Source organism: Diadema antillarum, unplaced genomic scaffold (assembly GCF_040938485.1).
Source record: "Diadema antillarum isolate AM-2024a unplaced genomic scaffold, OU_Dant_1.0 seq00001007_RagTag, whole genome shotgun sequence".
Classification (NCBI taxonomy): domain Eukaryota; kingdom Metazoa; phylum Echinodermata; class Echinoidea; order Diadematoida; family Diadematidae; genus Diadema; species Diadema antillarum.
In genome coordinates, this window is record NW_027271844.1 from 553,843 (window position 1) to 578,383 (window position 24,541).

At 38.4% G+C, this 24,541-nt stretch overlaps 1 protein-coding gene and 1 pseudogene across 1 annotated transcript in view; both read left to right on the forward strand.

The window, feature by feature from the left end:
- The window catches only part of LOC139742597 (solute carrier family 2, facilitated glucose transporter member 8-like), a 35,104-nt gene extending 14,366 nt beyond the window's left edge, over positions 1-20,738 (forward strand). The window contains exon 9 of the mRNA XM_071653126.1: positions 20,586-20,738. Coding sequence (XP_071509227.1) covers positions 20,586-20,738 — 153 coding nt within the window. The remainder of the gene's footprint in view (positions 1-20,585) is intronic.
- Positions 1,352-9,349, forward strand: LOC139742606 (uncharacterized; annotated as a pseudogene).
- Positions 20,739-24,541: the final 3,803 nt, after the last annotated feature.

Below are 24,541 nucleotides of genomic sequence, written 5' to 3' on the forward strand. Positions count from 1 at the left end.
CTTTTTATTTGCATACAGAAGCTTTTCCGGCGTAAGACATCTCTTACGCAGTAACACGCAGTAGTGATTGGAATTATGAATGGAAAGTCACTCACCGAGACACTCATTTACATACTATAGTAGTGGGTGTGTCCACATTGTTTTGACCGGCAAATACGAATTGAGGTACCAGTAGCAGTGAACACGTACCCACCTATGTGCGCAACTCCCGGACAGAGCGTGCGCGGTGCCATCTTGTCTCTCTGTTCAGCTGTACGTTCTGAAAACGGGTGAGGGCGCTGATCACTTTCGGCCGATTTAATTTATCACACTTCCTGTTACTACGGTAAAAGATCGAGACCTACGTTTCAGCGGCAATTTTGAAATAATCTCAAGGTCACATTAGGCGTTTTCACATCAGCTCGATAAAAATCCAAGCTCGAGATATTTTCCTATTTCCCAAGTCAGAAAAAAGCGCGCTATTTCGAAACATCGGGCTGATGTGAAAACGCCTATTGTCCTAAAATGTGGATGTATGAAAAATGAAAGGGCCCTCATCGTCCTTTGTCATACAGATGATGGTGACAATATGAAATTAGGCTAACCAAGCCCTCTTCTCTCACTGCTTCAGCACATTGCCAAACACAGTCAGTTCCATGCAAATTTCCCACAATATTTAGGCCATTTCATTTTGACAATTTTTGAACATATTTCAAACAATAACCAAAGTTTTTCCTTAGTGCCTTTTGAGTTTTCTTTGTTAAGTGACACATACATGTATTCTTTGACTTTGTAATTCCAATTGCAAGTCTAATTGGGCAGTTTTTTTTTTTTAGATTGACTTTATGTTACCATGCATGCCTGTGTTAACACAGGCTTGGATGCCCATCGGGACCATCTGTCTCACGTGTGCAAGGTGTGTGGTGGCAGGCTTGCCACCTCAAAAAAAATCCCATCCATGTCATGGATACAGTGACATGTTCAAAGAAGTAATGTCCATCGACTTGGATCACGCTGAAAGGGAATTGCATCCACCATGCATGTGTCACACATGCTATTGTCAGATATTGCTGTCAACAGAAATGCTCACAAATGTTGTTAATCAGGAGCGACATCCTCGTGTTGGCATATGTAGTGTATGTTCACTGGAAATAGGAAAAAGCAAAGGTGGCCGCCCCCCAAAAAATAACAAAAAATCTAGCAAAAAATTTGCACAAACGCAAGATGGAAACAAAGACCTCAGAAGCGCCAGCAGTCATAGACACCAGCAAGTATGCCGTAAAAATTACATGCATGCAGTGTTTACAGGTAGTGCAAGTACATGTATCTTCCATTGCACAACACACATGCGTGAATACTGCTGCAGCACTCCATGACCACCAGTATCTCAAATGATCTCGCACCATCTCAAAAAGAGGCAATAGCCGTCAAAGTTGTCAAAGAAAAGATGGCCAAATCCGCAAACAAAACAGCCTTTCTCAAGGATGGCAACTTTGGACAGGTAATGTATATTTCGTTTTTGTTTTTTGAAATAATATAAGCTTGTATCATATATCACAATATAAACTATAAATTCATATATGAATCATATCATACAAATTACTTTTAAATAGGCTCTTTGTTGCAGTGTTATGTATAGATTATTTCCTTTACTTTTGAGGGGGACAGGACATAGGATATATACCATTGTCAGTGTAATGCAGATACGTGCTGTCATTTTCATAGTAAACTGTATAACTTATATATTTTGCGGGAAGGGTGGGGGGTATCTTCTCGAGTCAGTCTTTACAAAAATTCCCTTTCTAACATTTGGCTATTTATGATAAGGAAACATCACTAAAATTGTGAAATTAAACTCTTGCTAACTTCCCAATCTAGTCATAAAATCACAAAGAAATTATGCATGGCTCGACACTAACTTTTGTTTGGTGGCCCGATGGGGCCACCAAAATCCTAAATTTCAAATTTTTGGTGGCCCGAGAGAAAAATTTGGTGTCCCAAAAAAAAACCAATAAAAAACATTAAAAGTCATTTTTTTTAATGAGTCAAATATTTAAGATTTATGATAGTAAGAATTAGAATTTGGACATATCTACTCATAAATAAACTTCAACAAACTTGCGACACTCACTCTCAGGCATTCATTCAGTCCTTTTCATCCATCCTTTGATCAAATTTAACTGCTAATTTCCGGCGCAAAAAGTTACGAATTTATTGACATACATTTCAAAAAATTTTGGTGGCCCGAGGCGGGCCACCAAATTTGCCCTTTTTTGAAATTTGGTGGCCCGACGTTCATTTTTGGTGGCCCCGGGCCACCGGGCCACCGTTAGTGTCGAGCCCTGAATGATGTATGTGAAATATATAGCTTATACAGTAAAACTCAACAGAAGTCACATGTCTTATATTCTAATACTCAAGCCTTAGCCAGTGTGTGACCTTCCCTTATTATTTATTGAATTACACCTTGTGAAAATTAAAACTTAAGGGGGCATTTTTTCAAAGTTTGTCTGCAATCATTATGACAACTTGACGTTCACCAACAGTTTCCACAGTAACAGTCAGTGACCATTGTTTTTAGCCAAATAATTTTTTTTTTTTTTTTTTGCTGACAACTTGTTAGTGCCGACAGACTTTCATAAAATCCCCTCTCCCCCAGTAGAATTTAGCTCAGCATAGCAAAATTACCTTGTGGTAACCGGGTTTTATTATGCCTCCGCCACGAAGTGGTGCCGGAGGCATTATGTTTTCGGGTTGCCCGTCCGTCCGTCCATCCGTCCTTCCGTCCGTAATGAATTTTGTGGACAGTGTAACTAAAAAACCTCTTGAGGTATCCTAATGAAACTTGGCATGTATGTGTATTAGGGGGTGAAGTTGTGCCTATCAATATTTGGGTGCACATGCTCAAGGTCAAAGGTCAAAAGGTCAAGGTCAAATACGTAAACTTTCACTATTTCCATTATATCTATGCAATGCCCGAAGATATTTTCTTAAAACTGAGTGAATACATGTATTACCCAATTAAAATTCTCTGGTGAAAGTTTGGGGTCATGAGGTCAAAGGTCAAAGTTCAAAAGGTCAAGTAACAATGTTAAAACTTCACTTTTTTCTCTGTAACTTGGAAATTGTTCAAGGTGTCTTCATGGAACATAGTATATGTACATGTACTGACTGGCAGTGATTATCTAGAGAATTTAGGGTTCATGGGGTCAAAGGTCAGGGGTCAAAGGTCAAGGGCAACACTTCCAACATTTTACTATTTCCCTCATATTTATGCAACGCCAGCAGATTATTTTTTTTTACACTTGGTGTATGCATACAGCCTACAACTAGGGATTCTCTGGAAACTTTTTTTTTCTTTTTTCTTTTTTTTGCCTCAAAGGTCAAAAGGTCAAAGATCAAGGGAAAGTGGTGAACTAACTTTTTCCTCCATATCTCAGAAATGGCTCAAGTTATCTTGAAACTTTCTACATATTTATGCATGTTCTGCCTGACAGTGATTATCCTATGAATTTTAGGGTCAAAGGCCAGATGAAAATGGTAACAATGTACTTTTCAATACAGAAATTGCACTTTTTCTCCATACCATGAAAATTACTCAATGCATAAACTTATGAACGGGCAAAGTCAAGTTAAAGTCCTTAAATCCCCATATACATGCCCTCCTATTCATCCAATTAAAACTACGTCAAGGAAGGTGAACATTCAACACATTTGTGACAAACTTGTCATTTTGATATGTTGCCAATATTGTGAAAATGCAATCACACATTGTCCACATGTACTATAGACCTGTTAGGAGAATCATGCATTATGGCAGAAGCATACCAGTCGCCTTAATGACATTTCTAGTTATTTCTGACCTCTTTGTTCCACTATGTCACACAGAGAGAAGAAATTACAGTGGAACCTCATTATAACAAGGTCCTTGAGACCATGAAAATTTCCCTGTTGTAACAGCTTTGCGTCTTGTTACGTCAGGGTCAACATACAAACTAAAATGTATGAAGAATTAGGACCAGTAAAGTTACCTTGGGTTTAAAGATGGACCATCACTTTTTATTCCTTGCCAAATAGCACTGAACATGATTATATCCCAACACAATGACAAGACTATTGTGAAGCTATAACATTTCTGTGATATTTCAATGTTGTTTGCCGTTAAAATTCAAATAATGCACCAAATGCTCACCGTAACGTATTCTGTGCACTAGGCACAGCTGCATACATGAATCCTCCTGTGGTTGTTATATTATACTTATACTTTGAACAAAAGATATGCATGTTTAAGCTGTCAGAAGGGAAAGAAGAATTCACTAGCTTCTCTTTCTTTGTTATTGATGGCAAATAACAACACACCACTGAGACGAACTACATGTGCAACTAAGTGCATCACGCAGGTCTGTAAAACTAGACAAGAAGTTTAGATTTATATTTTTTTCGTAGTGGGAAATACTATTCAAATCTTCACGGTCAATTTAACTATATAAAATAAAGACCCTTTTGAGTTCAAAATTTGCAAGAGACGTCCAAAAAGTGTTTTCTCTGATACATAAGTGTCCTCACCAATTTTTCAAAATTTGCATGCAAAAGGGATTGGCTGTCTTTAACAGGGTTTTGTTATATCCAACCTCTTTATAATAGCTTCTAGCCTTCTATTGTAGTCAACCTTGGTTATGTAGACCTCTCATGAGTTAAATAATCACCAAAGTCAAAGGTCTTTTCAAGCCTTCTTCTCTTTATATTCTATTGATTTTAAGTCAAAGCTAATTCTTTGGTCCAAATAGATTTGACTTAGGCAAAGATGACTGCATGTTTATTTGGTAGTTTTCTTTAATTATCACATCAGGTGTGCACTACTAAAATCACAGTGCCAAAGACTCCTTCCTCCTTGGCAAGTGAAAGGACCAAGAGACGGAGGAAGGAGTCCCTCAATGCCCTAAACCAGCTTGTCACCAAAGAGCAAACTACCTCATTGGAAGACCAGATGCATCCCATCCACCTTGATGACAAGGACATAGCGGATTTAAAGGCAATGATGGGCATGTCCTGGACAAGACTCAGGAAGCTAAAAGAGTAGGTAGTAAAGATACATACATAATTATCACTGCAGACTTGAGTGGCTCCTCAGTGGAACTCTTAATTGCAAAATTGCCCTTATTGTGTTGCTGTTTCCTCTTGGGAGACTTGAAGCTTTTAATTTCTTACATATGTGCAGATCAATTCTAGTAAAGCTAAAACTTCCATTTTCTTGTTAGACAAATTCACAATTTCCCTCTGATGCACAAAATTAAAGGTGGAACATTGTTGATGAAGCCATTCATGCAATTCAGAACTAGACAACAATTTATAAAGTCCAGTCTACAGGCTTGATTGATGCCACACTACTTTTAAAGGGAAGATAAACCCCAGAATAATGTGGATTGAGTGAAAGCAGCAACATTACTAGAACACATCAGTGAAAGTTTGAAGAAAATCGGACAATCAATGCAAAAGTTATGAATTTTTAAAGTTTTGGTGTTGGAACCGCTGGATGAGGAGACTACTAGAGGTTATGACGTATGAGTGGACAACAATACCAAGAAAATATAAAGAAAATACTACAAAAATCTATTTTTCATGAAAATTACAAATTCCATCAACTTGATATTGACATATGTTAAGGGTAGCAATTATTCCCCCTACTGTCTGAAAGCGGTTGGTCCACTGCTCTTTCATAATTCTAGAAAAGTGAATTTTTGTTGAATTTCCTTTATATTTTCTTTGTATTGTTGTCCACTCATACGTCATATCCTCTAGTAGTCTCCTCATCCAGCGGTTCCAACACCAAAACTTAAAAATTCATAACTTTTGCATCGATTGTCCGATTTTCCTCAAACTTTCACTGATGTGTTCTACTAATGTTGCTGCTTTCACTCAATCCACATTGCTCTTTGGGTTTACCTTCCCTTTAAAGGTCATGGCTTTGTAGCTAGATACTAGAATGGATGTTGCTTCACGCTTTCAAATGAAACTTTGGATGTTCTGTTTCTGTCAGCTGGCTGCTGCAGCGGGATGTGCACACCGCTGGTGAGAACGCTGTACGTCTTCTACACAAGGAGATGACCCAGTCCCATCTGCAGGCTTTCTATCTGCCACTGCAAACATGGCAAGACACAAGCTGCATTGTTAAGATGGCACCCTTTGTCACAGTCAGAAGTCTTGAGGAGAAGGTGATGAGCCTCCTGGAGGAATACGAGGAGTAAGTTTGACGTAATGGTCATATAAACTCTTGAATGCTTGTTGGCATATCAAAGAAATTATTGAAAATGTAAACTCACTCCCATTTTATCTCCTTTACAGACTTGGTGAGCTCTACTACCACGGAGGCCATATGAAGGAATGTTGGATAAAGATTGGGGGTGACAAAGGGGGCGACACTTTCAAGCTCATGGTGCAAGTCACAAACCTTTGCACCCCGAACAGCCTGCGAGCAACCCATGTTGTTGACCTCTTTCCTGGGAAAGATACTCAGTATAAGCTAGATGTGTGCCTTTCATCCATTTCTCTACAGATCGAGGCCCTTCAGAAGAAAACATTCAGGTAAACACTCATTGTAATTTACAACAAATTTGCAAATAAAAATCCTGAACCTGTAAATAGACATTATTTTCACCCATTTTCATTCCAAAAGTATATATAGTTTTTCTTTCACAAAATAATAGGTGTGTCTCTTTTTTTTTATTGCAGAGGAAAGCCTTTAAAGATCTTCCTTTTAGGAGATTACGAGTTTGTTTGCAAGATCTATGGCCTCTCAGGACCCAGTGGTAAGCTTTTTGTTGTTGTTGTTTTTTGTTGTTTGTTTTTGTTTTTGCTTTACTTATTTAAGATATATAAACCTATCAAAATTAACAAACAACATGAATTTAAAATGTTTTGTTTTCTGTTCTGAATAGGAAAGCATCCATGCATATATAGTGTGGCTACCAAGGATGACATGGCTGTTCCACTATCTCTCCGAGGCAGATTGCAAGAGAGAACTCTCGATTCACTGGCACAATCTTTGAACAAGTTTAAAGAGTGCCATGTTGCGAAAGAGGCCTGCAATGTCATACGCCCCGCTCAATTCGAAATCCCCATCAATCAGGTACAGTATTTATCTTATTATTTCCAATGAATAAAGCCTGCATGTTTTGACAGTTAAGCTTGTAAAACTTTCATTTACTCTGAGGATACAGTATAATAAACTAATTTATTTTTATCTCCTCCCATCTGAAGTTCATTATATCTATTAGTTTACACTAACAGTATTGTATTATGTATATATAAATAAATAAATAGATAACTATATATATATATATATATATATATGTATGTACACTTTGACGTTTAAAAAAAAAAAGACTTTTAATATGATGAATGGAAAAATGAAAAAATAGTAAAGGAATAGGGCTTGCAAATGTGTTTAAGTCAGGCAATTATTCAACTAATGCAACCTCCTCTTATGCAGAGTCAGCTGTACATATATTTTCTCTTTCAAATTCAGGTTTGCCCGCCAGGCCTGCACATCTCACTTGGGGTGTTTTTAAAGCACTACAAGAGTTTGGAGGAGGCCTGTCATGCCCTTGATGTGAAGGCTGCCACCTTGCCTCGGGAGACATCATTCCCAAACCTTGACGCTGCAGCAAAGCAGCACCAGCTCGTCCAAGTCATAAAGGAAAAGGAGGAAGAGTACAGAGATCTACTGGATCAACACATGTACCTGTCGCTCCTTCATCCGGAGTCACAGCCAGTTGCGCTGCTGTTGGAGACTGCACAGGAGAAGAAAAGAGAAATAACAAAACTGGTAATATTCTCTTTGTACTCACATGATTCTAGTGGTATTGCACATGAAAATGCCAAGTATAAATGATAGAGTTTCTCCTTAATGAATGTAGAACTCTACTTAATGTTTCTTCTATAAACAGACCAAGGAAAGGAAGACAATTCCAGACCTGAAAATGGGAGAAGGAAAAATCGCTCAGTCCCTTGATGAAGCGTTGCAGAGGATGAACGTCCAGGGTCAAGCTTTCCACGGACGTAGTTTTGTTGGGAATCATGTGCATAAGTGCCTGAAGGTAACACCTGGCCACTAACCTCCCCTCCAAAAAAAAAAAAAATGAAAAAAAAAAATATATATAATTTTTAAATAAAAAAATAATAATAGAATAATTGCAACAATAATACATGTAAAAATAACAATGAACAGTAATAAAATAATAATAACTACAATAGTAATCATCATCATCATAATTAATCAATTAATAAAATGAATATCTGCTCACCTAAATATATGAAAAAAAAAATTCAAAATATTTCAAATAGATGTAAATATTTGCAATAACGACTGATTGAACTTTTTAATCATATTTGACCACTCCTCATCATTTATTAGTTACTCTTTTCTTAAATCACCAGATACCATCTTTGTTTTCCTGCAACGATCTTGAGTTTGATTAACCAATATTTGGATCTGCTTTCTCCTTCATTCCTCGTTGTGCCTTTTTTTCTTTCTACAAATTGATTTTACACACACACACACACACACAAATCAATGAGGCAACCTAAAAGCACGCCTTAGCTTATTGTCTCAATATTTTACAGGAGCAGAACATTGACAAGCTCACCGAGGCCTTTGTGGATCAGACAAAAGAAGTATGCCCAAGTCTTCTTGCAGATGCTAGGGCTACAGCTACAAGGTATAACACCCTTCTGAAGCTCTATGCATAGTGTGACAACCTGTTCAACAGAGGAGATTTTCTTACCAAAGAAGAAATCCATACCCTTGGTGAGTTTATATGTTATGTACACAAATAAACACATATTACTGTTTCATGTCAAAAGAAAAGTACATGATACCATCTACTCAATGGCCTAATACTTGTTTGTTTGTTTTTTTAGCATTTATAGAAATAGATATATGTATTCATAAAAAGGGGATGGAAGACAAGTTAAATTTATCAGTTATGTGTTACTTGAAAAATTTGGGAAATGTCAAATGCTGGAAACCTAAAACACATTTCATGATTGTTTTTTGCTTTTTTTATTCGGCACAGAGGAGTCGGTGAAAGAGTACCTCAGCTTCTTTCGCACCAACTTCCCCTCTGAGTTGATTACACCCAAACTCCACATTGTTGAAGACCACATCATCCCATGGTTCCAGCTTTGGGGAGCTGGGCTAGGCCTCATGGGAGAGCAAGGGGGAGAGGGAATGCACTCGCACCTCAACAACATAAGGAGCAACCTGAGGCGTTTCTCCCTCACAGACGAGCTCCAGCTTCATCTCAGATCAGTGGAAGAACAGTGGATCTTCTCGAACCCAGCATCCTATCTTAGAAACAGAAAAAAATAAAGTGATCAAACGATGAGTGAATGCAGGGCTGCCAACTCACGCAATTCAACCAATTTTGACTGTCTCACTCTGATAAACGAAATCTCACGCTAAACACCCAAAATGGAATGTACATGACTACAAAAATAAATACAGTAAAATTCTCTGATATTCTGAATATCGATATGCCCAAGCCCAAAATTTCGAGATTTTCCCACGCGGGTGTAAAGTTTAACCAATAATAATCGTTTTTGGTTCGCGCGCAAAGACGAGCTATTGGATTATGATTGGTTTCTACACCACGTGAGCATAGCTTGTACTTTTGGCAAATCACAGTATAGTACATGTATGGCTATGACATGTGCTTTACATCGCTTTACATACACTGACTGTGTAAGTAGTATGTACGGTACGTACGGCCGCACAACAGGCCGCCAGGCGCTAGCCAGGAGATCGCTCCACTTCCAGGCGGGATCCTCCCAGTGTCTCACGCTAAACTCTCACTCAAGGTTGGCAGCCCTGTGAATGCAGAGGAAATCTATAAGGACTGAAATGAGAGAAAGACAATAGACTGTCATTGGTTCAGTTTGAATCAAATACTACTCTCTGACTCACTACGCAGGTTACAGGGGCGGATCCAGAAATTCCGTAAAGAGGGGACGCGTTTACAAAATTAAAGGGGGGCGCATGCACCCCTCCCCCATTTTTTTCTTTTTATTTCTTTTGTTTCAACAAAAAATAAAGGGGGGCGTGCGCCGGTTGCGGTCCTCCCTGGATCCGCCCCTGGGTTATCACATCGATTGTTATTGTGATGGCCGCTTTGGAAGCAGCAAAGAAGACGACCAAGAAGAAAGCGCCTGAGCAATCACCAACTCAGGTGATGGTCATTTGGTTTCTTGCAGAAGAATTGCACCGAATACTTACATACATTGCAAATACACTTAGGTAAATGTATGTATGCTGTGTACATTTCTCTCTTAATATACAGGTTCAAAAATTTTGCTGCAAATCAAATAAAACAAAAATGCAGATATCACATCACATTTACAGGACTGAGGAGATACAGGTACCTGAGTAAACTTTAATGCTCCAGGATGCATGTTCATAATCTAGTTTGAACCAACATTGAGTGATTCTCAAGTATCCATACAATATAATTAATTGTCGATAAAGATGTTAAAGGTCCTGTTTACCTTTGGGAGCAGTGATTTGAAAATGTTCAAGATATCACTTTTGATGCATATGTGTAGGTCAATTGTATCACGGAACATCATACCATATAAAATTTTTGCAGTAAAGCCTAAAATATAAGGAGATACCACTATTTTTCTCATCAAACCATAACTGTATACGGTTTAGTCTGGAAACATTTTTATTATAACTATTGTTCACATTTTGTATATTTAACAATACTTAGCATCGATTATACTGGTTTGAATTTTTACATTGGTTGTTTCTATCCCTAACTCACATTTTAGAACTATTTTGAAGCACTAATGCTGGGATTTTATATCATCGGCAAATGGTAAATTATGCCTTTAATTTGAATGCTAACGAGACTGAATATTGATATTTCATGATAAATAAATTTTGCAGATCAAGTCTGTGTACATTTATCTGGCAGGAAAATACCAACACAGTATACTATTGTTTTGAATTTTTATTTAGTTACTGTACAAATACATACAGCCCCCAGGCCCTGTGTTTTTTGAGGGGTGGCGCAGGCAAAAACAAAAGAAAAAGAAATCATTCCCCCCCCCCCCCCATAAAAAACAAACAAACAAAATAAAAAAGTTCCGACGCCTATATGGGCATAGCACTGTAGGAAGGGGGTGGTTTTGATGATATTCATATTCATAACATTAACAATGATGTTCATGATCAGAGAAATAGTCCATCATCATCACAATTGACACTCATTTGAAAAGCTTACTGTGTGTCAAAGTTAGAGACCAAACACTTTCAAAATGATTGGTAGCGATTCAAAATATTATAATAGACAAGATGACCTGAAAATGCGTACATGTACGGTAGTTGTGTTGGTGGTTTTTGACGCGTACGGCATGGGACCACGCTCACATCGAATGCGAACGAAAACTCACCTGCATGTCGCCCCTACGGCACCTGCGTCCTCCAGATGCGTGTCCCGATCAAAACACGATTATGCTGCTTTTAAACTGAGTTGAAGATCAGTCTAATCAAGGTTTTTTCTCCGAATCAACTATCAGACAAAGCCATTGGTAATATCGTACTGTAGAAGAGGTACGAAGAATTACATCTCAGCGTCACATGGATGTTCAAAAACCGAGTAAAAACGGTCGCGATGTCAAAAATGATGGAAACTCTGTTTATTTGTTCCCGAACTTCAGACACACATAGAAAAAATTCTACCCAATTAGACTTGCAAACTTGATGGCCAATTTGAAGAGAAAATGATAAAAATCAAAATTATATTAATGATTTTCAGTACAAAACTTTAAGTAATTTTTTTTTAAACAAAAATAACATCAAAAATTTTAAGAATTAAATTGACTGGAAAGAGCAATTTTAGAATGATTTTTTTTTTAAACATTTGGATAGATGTTTTATTCATAAAATTGGCACGGTTAGAATGAGTATGACACGGGGAAGATATTGGCGATTATTTCAGATCGAACATTTGATTGGCTGGTCGACGATGGGAAAATGTTTATGCATGATATGACCAAAGAGATTTTATATGACTGAGAGAGGCGGACAGCGCGTGAAAATGCAATGTGAAATTTGGGGTTACAAAATGGCCGCGGGCAGGTTGTGGCCGCCGAAGTGTGTACGTGTGAAAGAAGTAGGTTAAAGGACAAGTTCACCTTCATAAACATAAGGATTGAGAGAATGTAGCAATATTAGTAGAACATATCATTGAAAGTTTGAGGAAAATTGGACAATCCGTTCAAAAGTTATGAATTTTTGAAGTTTTTGTGCAGTAACCGCTGGATGAGAAGACTACTGCAGTGTGTGAATATAAACTTAGATGTCACATGCGTACAACAATATAAGGAAAATATAAAGAGAATTTCACAAAATTTCATCTTTTGCAAAAAGTACACATTCCCCCGACTCGTTACCGACAAATGTTATGGGTAATATTATTCCCCCTGCCTTTAGAAAGAGTCAAGTCAAGTGCTCTTTTATTATGCGAAAAAAAGTGAAAATATGTTGAATTTTCTTTACATTTTCTTTATACTGTTGTACGCATATGACTCACAAGCTGTAGTAGTCTCCTGATCCAGCGGTTCCAACACAAAAATCTTAAAAATTCATAACTTTTGCATCGATTGTCCAATTTTCCTCAAACTTTCACTGATGTGTTCTACTAATATTGTTGCATTCTCTCAATCCTTATGTTTATGAAGGTGAACTTGTCCTTTAAGCCCAATACACTATGGAATATTGTAAAATATTTAGGAAGGAAAATAGTGATTAATGTAATAAAAGGTATCATATTCATCTGGGTATGATGTTCTAGTTTTTATCAATGCAAGTTTTATGGCTTTAAATTAGGAGAGTAAGTGGCATTTTTTTATGTCAATTGAGTCTTGTGGGTAGGCCTATGTTAGACACAGAAGAAAACTGTCTGTAGAGTCATACACAGAAGAGAACTGCTTGTAGAGTCAATGAACTTTGATAATAGAGACATGTACAAATGTATTGGAAATGAATTACTTTGGCAGTAACCAATCAGTATTACTAGGTTGTCTGAGGTATTACTTTCAACCAATTGGCACTAATTATGCAAATTAGATTTTGGTGACAGTGGATCCTTGGGTTTCGTATAAATAAAAAGGGTAGACAGCTGATGCTAAAAACTTTTACATCATTCTTCTTGCAAGAAACTTTCCTCAACCGCCACACCTAGCTCTTGACACCTTTCCAACCTTCTTGTTCCAGTTCTTCCAGTTGACACTCTTCAAGTAAGTTTATAGGAAGTATTTTAGAGAAGAAGTTAGGATAGTTAGTTTCCTTCACAACCAACTCTTTGAAATCATTCTTCCCTTTTTGGTTTCAAATTCTAAATTTACCTCTCAATATAGACTACGTCATTCTGTTTTTATATGATTGCCAAATTCGATTTCAAACAAAGTGAAATATAATAATTAATATTGATGTAGCTTCTCAGTTAGAACAAGTGCTAGTTCATATACTAGTGTACAATGTATGTGTCTGCTATTGTCTAACAAAGACACATTTTTACATGCAGTCATTGTAAAGAGATTACTGGACGAGGTGAAACGAGTACAAGTACAGTGGAAACTCGATATAACGAGATGGTCGGGACCGAGTAATTTTCCTCGTTATAGCCGATATCTCGTTATATCAGTAGGCATAAAAGAAGGCATAAAATAAAGACATTAATTTGCACATGTGGGACTACCCATCATATTTCAATCAATACTGATAACTTGATATTGTGTGTGAGGGAATTACTCACCTTTATGGGTAAGAAGATGTTTTTCGCCAAGGAAATCCAATATCAAGAATGTGTTTCTTATCAATTGTAGATGTTTGAATTTGTAAATTTATATAGCTTGCGATTGTATCAAGATCGTCTGTGGATTGGTATGTGGTTATCGTATGGGTGTGTGTTGTGTGGAAAGCTTGAATATGGTCTGCACAATGCTGTGTGTGTATGTGACACATTCTGTATGTACATTATGACTGCGTGTGTGTGAAGACGGGGAATTCCCTAAGTAGAAGGCCAATCACAGCATCAGATTACCTCACACCTGCTAAACGTCATGATGATTGTATACATATGGCCGTCCCACCACATTTTCTGCATGTATCAGTGTGCGTCCACACACACACTTCACACGTACAACATGCAGTGCTAGCTGGAGTGCACTGAAGAAAATGATTATGTGTGTACAAGACAGTTTTTGGCGCATCAAGCTTTACAATCTCGGAAGATGATAGCACGGGCGAAGTAAAGCTTTACCGAAGGCATTTTGCTTTACCTCGCTATAGCAGGTTTGATTTACTATGTTTTTCTTTGTTTGGAAGTCACAAAATTTATCTCGTTATAGCAGTTATTTCGTTATAGCCGATCTCGCTATAAGAGTAGCATTTTACATAGACATGTGTGGGAGGAAATTTGGGACCGAGAAAATTTCCTCGTTATAACCGATATCTCGTTATAGCAGTGTTCGTTATACCGAGTTTCCCCTGTAATACAATTTCGGCCAAGTGATGATCGCTTACAGTGACAACTACAAAATATCGTCATTACCAATTTAATTTGGATCGAGTCAAGGATGGTAAGCGGCTGAATGTCATCTGTCACCCAAAGTCTTACAGTCTAACCTCAACCAGTTCTCTCTATATGACGAGTAGATAATAAGACACTCGAGGAGTCTAGGACATGTCGGTTTACGAATGCATTTATTCTTTTATTTGTCTCGTTAACATTTGCGATGTGAAATAGGTAAGAAACATTTGCGATGTGAAATAGGTAAGAGTACAATGCTGATAGGGAAGGAGAACAGGGTCTGGGACCCTGGCTTAAGTATTAACCACTCCTTAACGGATGACAACAGTTAAAACGGACTGAGAACAATTGAAAGGATTAGGAACAGTTAAACAAATTACAACAGTTGTCATTATGGCAAACATTACTGGCCAGGAATACCATAGATATGAAGAACCTTTGCAGTTGTTGCACTTGTTAGTGAAAGTTGCAAGATGTTGTTGAAATTGACGAGATGAGTTTTGGATTGTGGATAATGATTCTCCTGGAATAAGCATGTATGTCCCATTAAATTGCCATTTATTATCGATGTTTCATCATCGATGTGTCACTATAAATGCTCTTATAAGTATGTCCCATTTAATACTGACATTTTATTATAAACGCTCCCATCATTATGAGTAGGTTATCATTATAAATGTCTCAGTACGCTGTCAAATGTATAGACGATATTAGTGGTTTTCCAAAGCAGTGAAGTTTACTGATGTCAACTTGACAGTAGCCAGGTTATCCCCCCCCCCCCTTTTTTTTTTCACCGCTGGACTGGAGTGAACAATCCGGGAACAATCAGGGAACGTTCAACTGGTTCAAGTAACCACTGAGATGAAGGTTGAAGTGCAGTTGCATTTGATCAGATGAAATGGGTACCCCTGCAATAGCAATCCCGAACACGGAAAGTGAACGTCATCTGGATGATTTCATTCCTGAACAAGGAAAATGCCGACACTGACAGTTGCAATAGTAACAATCTTGAATAAAGAAAGTTACATGTGTCACCTCATCAGAAGTATACAGCCCCAAGGAACATCCCCCCCCCCCTCCCCTGTGACTGAGGCTCTGTCTTGTTGACACTTGACACTGCCGCAAGTGTAATTGTTACTGACACTTGTTACGACAAGTGTTGTTATTGTGATGTCACTGAGTATAACTACAATTATACATTGATTTTGATAGGAGAGGTTTCATAGTCGGGTGTGAAAAGTTGTAGATCACAGAAAGCAAGGGACAAGTGACAAGTAATGTCGACAAACTTGTTACTAATAGTGAAACTTTTCTAGGTGTGATTTCTTTTAGCGACATCATTTTCTGGAAGTTTAAGGAATATTAAACTTGAGACCAGATAGATGCAAGTGTTGAAAGCAAGTGCTGGTTAAGCACTAGTATGTAGTATCAAGTAACATGTACACCGACAGAGTGAGTGACATGTGAACGAAGTACTAGGGCCGATGGCATTACTGGAATCCTGGAAGGGTGGATTGAGTGGAATAGAGGGTTTATCCCAGAGAAAGATTCAAGGGTAATATGGCCAATTACCAGACTGAGTGATACTGATATGGAGATTGTTAACGAAGGTGGGAAGCCTTAATGCAAGATCTCATCCTAGGAAATGTTAGTGGAAAGATAAGACCCACAAGCGAGATAACTTGTGTGGAGTGAAGATCTACAGTGACTCTAATAATCCTTGCTCAGACTAGATTCTGAAGGTTGTTAGTATAAATTGCAAGTGAAGGTGTATTTGCCTATGAGTTTCAAGTGTAACTGCTTATAATTTCAATTATGAATCAGAATAAGTTTTGTTCAAGATCAGATGTGGACAATATGAATACAGCCAGTGTGATAGTTGTATCTTTTGCTGTGAATGGGACGGAATAGAATGAATCTGTAATGTAATAACTGGTTTTCAAATATATTTGACAGCTTTCTTCAATTCTTCTTTGTTGAAGTGTATACCATACCATTACCCAAGGCAGAGGAATAAGTAAGTGTAACGTTAGGAGACTTATTTACTGTGACAAGTGTCGTGGCATGTGTAGTGGCAACAGTAGTGTTGGTGAGTGTAGTGGCTACCGTGGGGTGCATGTGATGTGACAAGTGACATTGCAAGTGTGAATGCTACGTATAGCAGGCTGACACTGGTGAATGCAGGACCCCGTTTACAGTGCGAGGCTCGGCCGCGGCCGAGCCCACCTTCATTTCAGTGTAAACGCGCAAAAGGCCAAATGCGAGGCCAAAATTGGCCTCACATTTGGCCACGCTCTGGAGGTGGTCTCGGCCGCGGCCGAGCCCGGCCTTTTCTCAGTGTAAACGCAAACTGGGCCAAATGCGCGGCCAATTTTAGTCTCGCTTCCAAACCCTCTGCCTGTACTATTTCGCTGTTCAGGATATTAACCCCCTCAACGTTGAAAACTATTATAGTTTACGGTGGTTTTGTCCTGCAAAGGATTTTTTCCTTCGGCAAAGGCCTTTGCCCGAACGGCGACTTCGTCGCCACGGAATTCATTTGGCAAAGGGTCTGAAAACCAGACAATACCAAATTGCGTGTGTTTACAAGCAGAGCGCCACTACGACAAAATATTGAAAGGTTTGAATCAAAAGCGCGGCGGAGCCCGGCAGTGTAAACGGACAAAATTGCGGGGCCCGGCCTCGCAATTGAGGCTGGGTTCGGCCGCGGCTCGGCCCAGCCCCGCACTGTAAACGGGGTCCTAGTGAGGTGGCATGTGACACACAATACGCATACATTAGCAGGCAAACTCAAGTTAGCTCGTAATCACAGTATTATTGCTATTGGACCTAGTAAATACGGGCCATGGGAGCTTGTTACACCGTTTCTAGATATATCCTCTTTCTTTCTGTTTCCGTAGCATAATTAATTGTAAGGCAGCATATAGTTCGTCATCAGCGGACTTCTTACCTGTCATCGAATGACCTTTCGGTAAAGATGTGATTCACGACTACCAGGGCCCCATCTTATAAAGCCTTAAAATCAATCACAAGACCCCAAATCAATCGCAACCTGCATTGCAGCACACACAAAACTTGTGATTGATTTCTATCGCAAGTCTTTGTAAGACAGGCCCCAGAGATAGAATGTGAGACTAGTGAAGTATGGAGTCTTGGTTGCCTGGTGGTTGTTGTGTATATGGGCACAAAGCTGGCCATGGTTGACCGAGTGGTGGCAGCGTTACCAAAAGGTTTGTAGTGAGAGGGTCTCGCGTTACACTTCAAAGGGCTTCTAGAAACAGGTTTCTGGAAACCTGTTTCGGAAGCCTGTTTCGGAAACCTGTTTCGGAAACCTGTTTCTGAAAGCACAAATTTGCGGCTTTCGAAAAGGCTTTCCGAACCCCATAATCAAAACAGCTTTGCGTTTATCAACTCGTAAAAATTCCTTGAAAGCCATTTGGAAAACCTGTTTCTGCCGAGAAAAAGAGTTGATAAACGCGCACAAAGATGAACGCTATAAGTGTTTGTCAGTGAGTGTTTCTGCCTCGCCTATACGGGCCCTGGCAAGACGTAAATTTGAATGAATCCCTTGGAGTTTTGAGTGCATTAAACTTGCGCCACATCCTGTACAAAGTTGAACTCGAACTCGAAGTACTGCCAGAAGGATGAGTGTATTACGAGATACCCTGCCAACGTTACAAAATTACATGGGTAAAAAGGGTATTTTAAAAAAATAAAAAAAAACCGACCTACCGACCCTCTTGGGTTTTGACAATAACGATATTAAGGGCAAACAAACGATTTTTTTTTTTTTTTGCCTTACTGAACTGCTTACTAGAAATATATGATTATGTATGTGTACATAATTTTACAATGTGATTTTTGTCGAGCCCACCGGAGGTGAGGGGAGACTAAGGGATCGCCTGCGGCGTCTGTCCGTCCGTCCGTCGTCCATCCATCCGTCCGTCGTCCGTCCGTCGTCCGTCCGTCGTCTGTCCGTAACGCTACACAAACTTCAGTAACTCTTTACTCTGGGCTTCAATTGCAATCAAACTTCGAGGGAAGAGGGGTCATACAAAGTGTCACATTTTACCATATATGAAGGTCACCTCAAGGTTAAAGCTCACAGGCAGGGTTCAATGAAGTTTAGGGCTTAATGTTAAGTTTTTATGGCACGTTTCTATTATGGGTCACAACTTTTGACCCGTAACTCTATTTGTAACCAAACTTGGATGGTAGATGTCCCTTGGGGAGTGGATAGTCACCACAAGGTCAAAGGTCATAAGCATGGGTCAACGAACTTTTAGAGCCCAATGTTAAGTTTTTATGGCGCATTTCTATTATGGGTCATAATTTTTTATCCATAGGTCCGTTTGTGACTAAACTTGGATGGTAGATGTCCCTTGGGGAGTGGATGATCACCACAAGGTCAAAGGTGACAAGCAGGGATCAACGAACTTTTAGAGCCCAATGTTAAGTTTTAATGGCGCGTTTCTAGTATGAGTCATATCTTTTGATCCATAACTCCATTTTTGACTAAACTTGGATGGTAGATGTCCCTTTGGGAGTGGATGGTCACCACAATGTCAATTTTCACAAGCATGGGTCAACAAACTTTTAGAGCCCAATGTGAAGTGTTTATGGCGGGTTTCTATTATGGGTCATAACTTGATCCATAGGTCTATTTGTGACCAAACTTGGATGGTAGATGTCCCTTGGGGAGTAGATGGTCACCACAAGGTCAAAGGTCACAGGCAGGGGTCAACGAACTTTAAGGGCCCAATATTAAGTTTTTATGGCATGTTTATTTTTTGCCATAAATTTTTACCCTTTTATATATAGCTCTTTTTATCTGTTATATCTCTTTTATTTTAGCTGTTATATCCCATTCGCGTACAATTTCTTGAATGAGCGAGACACATTATGGCACTTGCCTTGTTTTCTAATTCATTTATTTCCATTTCAAGGCATGATAACAACATTTGCAAATTCAAAACACTTTATCCTGCTACTTTGTACGTCATAAATGATGGGATCATGAAAGCCGACTATTTTTATTGCGTCTATTTTACCATATAACTTTTTGACATGACATGTTTTCTTTCCTAAAATATGATTTAGCATGCTTTATGGATTAAGATATAATTTGCCTTCAAATGTACTTAATACTGTACTTAAGTATGGCTATGATATGCAGTGGTTGGCAGCCCTGGCATTAGAGCGTTTTAGTGTGCATTTTTGTTTTCATTTTGCTTTGTTTTAATAGGTTTGTATTCGACCTTGTCATTGTCTGTCCAAGAATTCAAGGAATGCGTGCAGGTGCTATTCTGTCTGGAAAGAAAAAACAAACAATCAAAGCAAACGCAAAGAGTGATTCAGATGGGAAAGGAAAATAACAAGTGTGTTTCTGAGTAACAGAGATGATTTCATACCGTCTTTGAAAATGGCAGTGAAGACTTTCTGTGTCTGACAAATACACTGTTGAAATAGGATACATGTGTAGTATAAAATGCATTCAAATATATACTTTGGCACTTTATAAACATGATTTCTACACATCAAGAAATTGCAGTTGTAGGAGTGACAATGTGTTTTAACCTGTCCCTTATTACAGGAACCTGTTTTACCAGTGTGCGCTTGTTTTGCTATAAAACTTGTGTGAAGAAATACGTAGCAATCAAGGCATAGCTCAGGAGATTTTGAATTTTGCTGACCCCCTTCAGGTGCCTCTTTTGTGTATAAGAGAAGACACTGCTAGCCCATCAGCGCACACTGTAGTCATACCTCCAACTCGATCAATATTTTCATCGTTCGATTGCACATGTGGTTGACCGTTGAAAGGGGATCCATTGTAGCGCTAGACTGCTTTCGCAAAGATGGATTACCAACCTGCCTGTTCTCTGTCGACCTGCAAAAAGAATCTCGTTTGGGAGCATTGAAAGTTCTTTGAGCATTGCGAGAGGAACGGGTTTATGTTACTGCAGATACTGAATGTATGACATACTTTCTTCTATGTGTTCTCTCAACCGACAGCATGCATTCACCAAACAAGGCATTTTCTGGTTCTTTGGAGGCATCTGCTTACTGGGGGGAGTGTTTGTCGCCCTCGTTGTTCCGGAAACCAAGGGGCGCTCACTTGAAGAAATTGAGGCAAGTTTCGCAGGGGATGAACGCCGGACCAGATAAATGTCTGTAGTCCTGATGCTTCCCAGATGTTACCATTTCCCATGGGATTAGAGCAGGACGCACCCAGTTCCGAGAAGTTGTAGGTTAATACCACCAGATCAGAGGGGAATTCTGTCCTAATATTATGTTGCTTTGCATGAAAGCAGAAAAAATATGTATGATATTTTGCAAAGAAATCAGATACACACACACAAAAAAAAAAAGTTATGAATTGTAAGATTTCAGAGAGTGATACAAATTGACATCTATATGTAATGTAGGTGTTCACCAGTTCTCCATTGCATTTGTGCACACAAATTTACCAATTGCCCAACTATTTTAGAAAACTAAGAATGAGTGAAAAATTTTGGACAAAAGAAATGGACAACTGCTTTATAGCATTTCCGTCACACACAGTTTCCACTTTGTATTACTCTTTACACTTTTGTCATTCATGTGGTTTTTTTTTTTAATGTATCTGATTTCTTTTTCATAATTTTCACTGATTTACTTCTATCGTAATGTTTGGTTTTTTCTATTTTCACACACTGTAAAGCAACATGATATTGAGGGAAATTCCCTGTAATGTGTTACCATATCTTGTGGCACAAATTATTCACCCTTCTACACGGTATCCCCAGAAACAATATCCCATTATCAGATAATATTGTGAATTTAAAGCAGGGCTACTACATTGTCAAGGTACCAAACCCAGGACAAGTGTATTAAAGAAACATCAGTTATGCAAAATAATGGGTACTATATGCAGTTTCACAAACCCATTAAAAGTCACAATAAAGTGAAAGTGCAGCCATATCTTGTGGCACAAATTATTCACCCTCCTACATGGTATTCTCAGAACTAACATTCCATTATCAGAATATGTTGTGAATTTGAGCAGGGCTAGATGTACTGCACTGTCAAGGTACCAGACTCAGGGGAAGTCCAGCAAACATCAGTTGATATGCAAAAACAGCGGGTATTATGTGGATCTTGGAAGAGGTTGAGTCTATAATTAGCGCTCTTTGACCTGTGTCACAAACCCACGGAAAGTCACAAAGTATTTTAGTCAATGTCATATTCTGAAAGAAGGGGTTTCTTGTCGTCAAAATTGTACATTATTGTACATCAAGATTGGATGTTTCTATTCCTGCTATTAACGAATAATGGGAAATCAAATGTGTTAAAATGCTATTGACTTGTGAGAATGGGGCTTTGAAGCTAAGTCTGTTGCAGTATGCTGACTCACATGTTATTGTTTTGGGGGACAAAACGAAGATTTAGAACTCAGTGTTAAGCAAAAGGGATTTTCAGATTAATCAAAAACTAGGTATCATAATTGAAAAAACTGTATTCATGATTATAACATAGTATCAAAGATGTTCCTAATCGTTGTGGGTTTTTTGTTGTTTTCTTTTAGTTTCTGTCGGATTGTTATGCATATGCTTACATTCCTCATGGGTATGAAGAAAAAAAAGACAAAGTTGAAACAGAACAAAATCGGTCAACAAAGCTGTTAAAAGTGCTAGTTTTACACTGTTGTACCTAACTTTCCACTTTCAAACTTTGAATTCAGTTCTGTTAGAGACAGAAGTCTGCTAGACAACACCACGGCCCAAAACCCCATAGGACTCAGTTGACCGTAATTTTTAAGGCCTTCTGGGAAAGTAATCGTTGTGACTTATTTGTGGGTTCTGTGATGCAGGGTCAGTGATGTACACAGATGAATTTCTATGGGTACGAAGACTTCTTTCTAATAGCTAAAGAGCACAAACTTTAGGATCATTCAGGCACCAAGATGTCATTGTACTACATTTGGAAAGACATGAAACATGTTTTTCTCTGTAATGCAAACTCTGTTACTGCTACTGGTGTGTTTATGCTTCAGTGCTTGTAAAGTATTTACGTATAGCATATTGGTAATGATAAACATCTGTCACCATCATACCAGGCAGGCATGTTTGAAGTCGTGTATCATGATCATGCACCCAAAGCTAACATTCCATTACTGGAAATCACCCACAGCTCAAAGTTAACCGAGGCTGGCAAATTGTATGTACCTCCCTATACAGTGCACTCCCGTTACAACGAACCCGGTTATACTGAAATTCCAGTTTCAGTGAAATAAAGATTTAGACCGTAGAATTATTGGCTCTATGTTTTGTATTGTTGACTTGTTTGGTTTTAAGGAAATTTCGATAAAACGAAAGAAAACTGCTGGTCCCGAGGAATTTGTCATAATGGGAGTCCACTGTACACAGAATTGTTGTCACTAGAGAACCATGGTCCTGTTGCATAATACTGTGGTAAGTCAGTCAGTGATTTCTTAACCTTGATTGGCTGTGGAACAGTGTTGCTATAGTACTTATTATTGAGTGCAGCGTGAATGGCAGTTGTAAAGTTACCACAGTCTTGTGTGACACAGCCCTTGTCTTATCACATGGGCATTAAAATAATAATGGTAATACTGGGAATCCTGTACTAGGCATTTCCAAAGAAGCATGCTCATCACTGCTTTAATATTTTGCATGTACATGTACTAGAGTGATGTTGGTTGCATGTAGAATTTTTCTATATTATATTTTTGTATACGGATGATGTGGTATGCTAATGAAAGATTTTGTTAATGTAAGGGTGCAATCTTATGATGTAATGTCATGCGTAGTTCATAGTGTAATGTATATTAAACAAGTTTTCTACAGTTGTAATAATAATGATAATAATAATGATAATAATAATAATAATAATTTGTAATAACTGCCATTGATGAGTTATGCATTAAGTGAGATTTCATTCACAAGGCTGTTCATTTATGATGTACAGTGCAGATGTATGCAAGCAATTCAAAGTAACAATTCTTGGAAACACCACAGGGTGCTACATAAGCACTTGCCCAATTGCTCCAAGGCAAGTGAAAATCAGAGTCGGGCAAGTGTTTTTTTAGCAATTAGTAAATATGTGTGCCCGAACTGGGAGGGATAAAAGTTTTAAAGCCACCTTTTCTTCAATCCCCCCCCCCCCCCAACCCATGAAGTTAATCATACAGAAGACCAAATATATTGGTAATGACTGTTTAGTGATGCAACTCACTTCAATTTCATTCCAGCAACTTTCCTACATGCAACACCAACACTTGATCAAACCGAGTTTGATATTCCAATGTGTTTGAGCATGTTAACCTTCGTGTACACCTGCCGTTTATTCAAATGATTGCTCTTATCAAGCCCTTGACTTACAAGTGATTCTGATATGTGATATCTTTGGACTTTTTTGTCAAGCAAGTGATATAAATTTATGTTTGGTCAGGTGTTCTTCAACAGTTTGAATATCTGCATACGCGACCAGGCAAGAGGTAAAAACGAGTTGCCTAGCACCCTGCACCAGTTAAAAAGGGATTGTCCCCAAGATCTATACTGGTACACTGTTTATGGTTTGTATAAATGTGAAATACAGTCAAACTTGTCTATAGCGGCCGCTTTTCACGTTTCCCTTGGGTGACTGCTAGAGACAGGTTTGACTATATTAGAAGAATGCATCATCAATGAAGTCTGAGGAAAATGAGACAATTTATTTTAAAGTTTATATAATTGTTGATGCATTGATAAAATCATGATGCTTCATCATTGCTGGATGAAAAGACTACAATTTATGATGTCTTATTAATGGGAGGATATACAAACTATAAGTTTCACGTATTTTCCGCTTCATACATGTACAAGTAGCATAATGAAAAGGCGCAACTTAACTTTTCCCCGTCTGAAGGCAGATGGAATAATACATGTATTATCCTTACACATAATTATGTCAGGAACAAATTGAGGGAA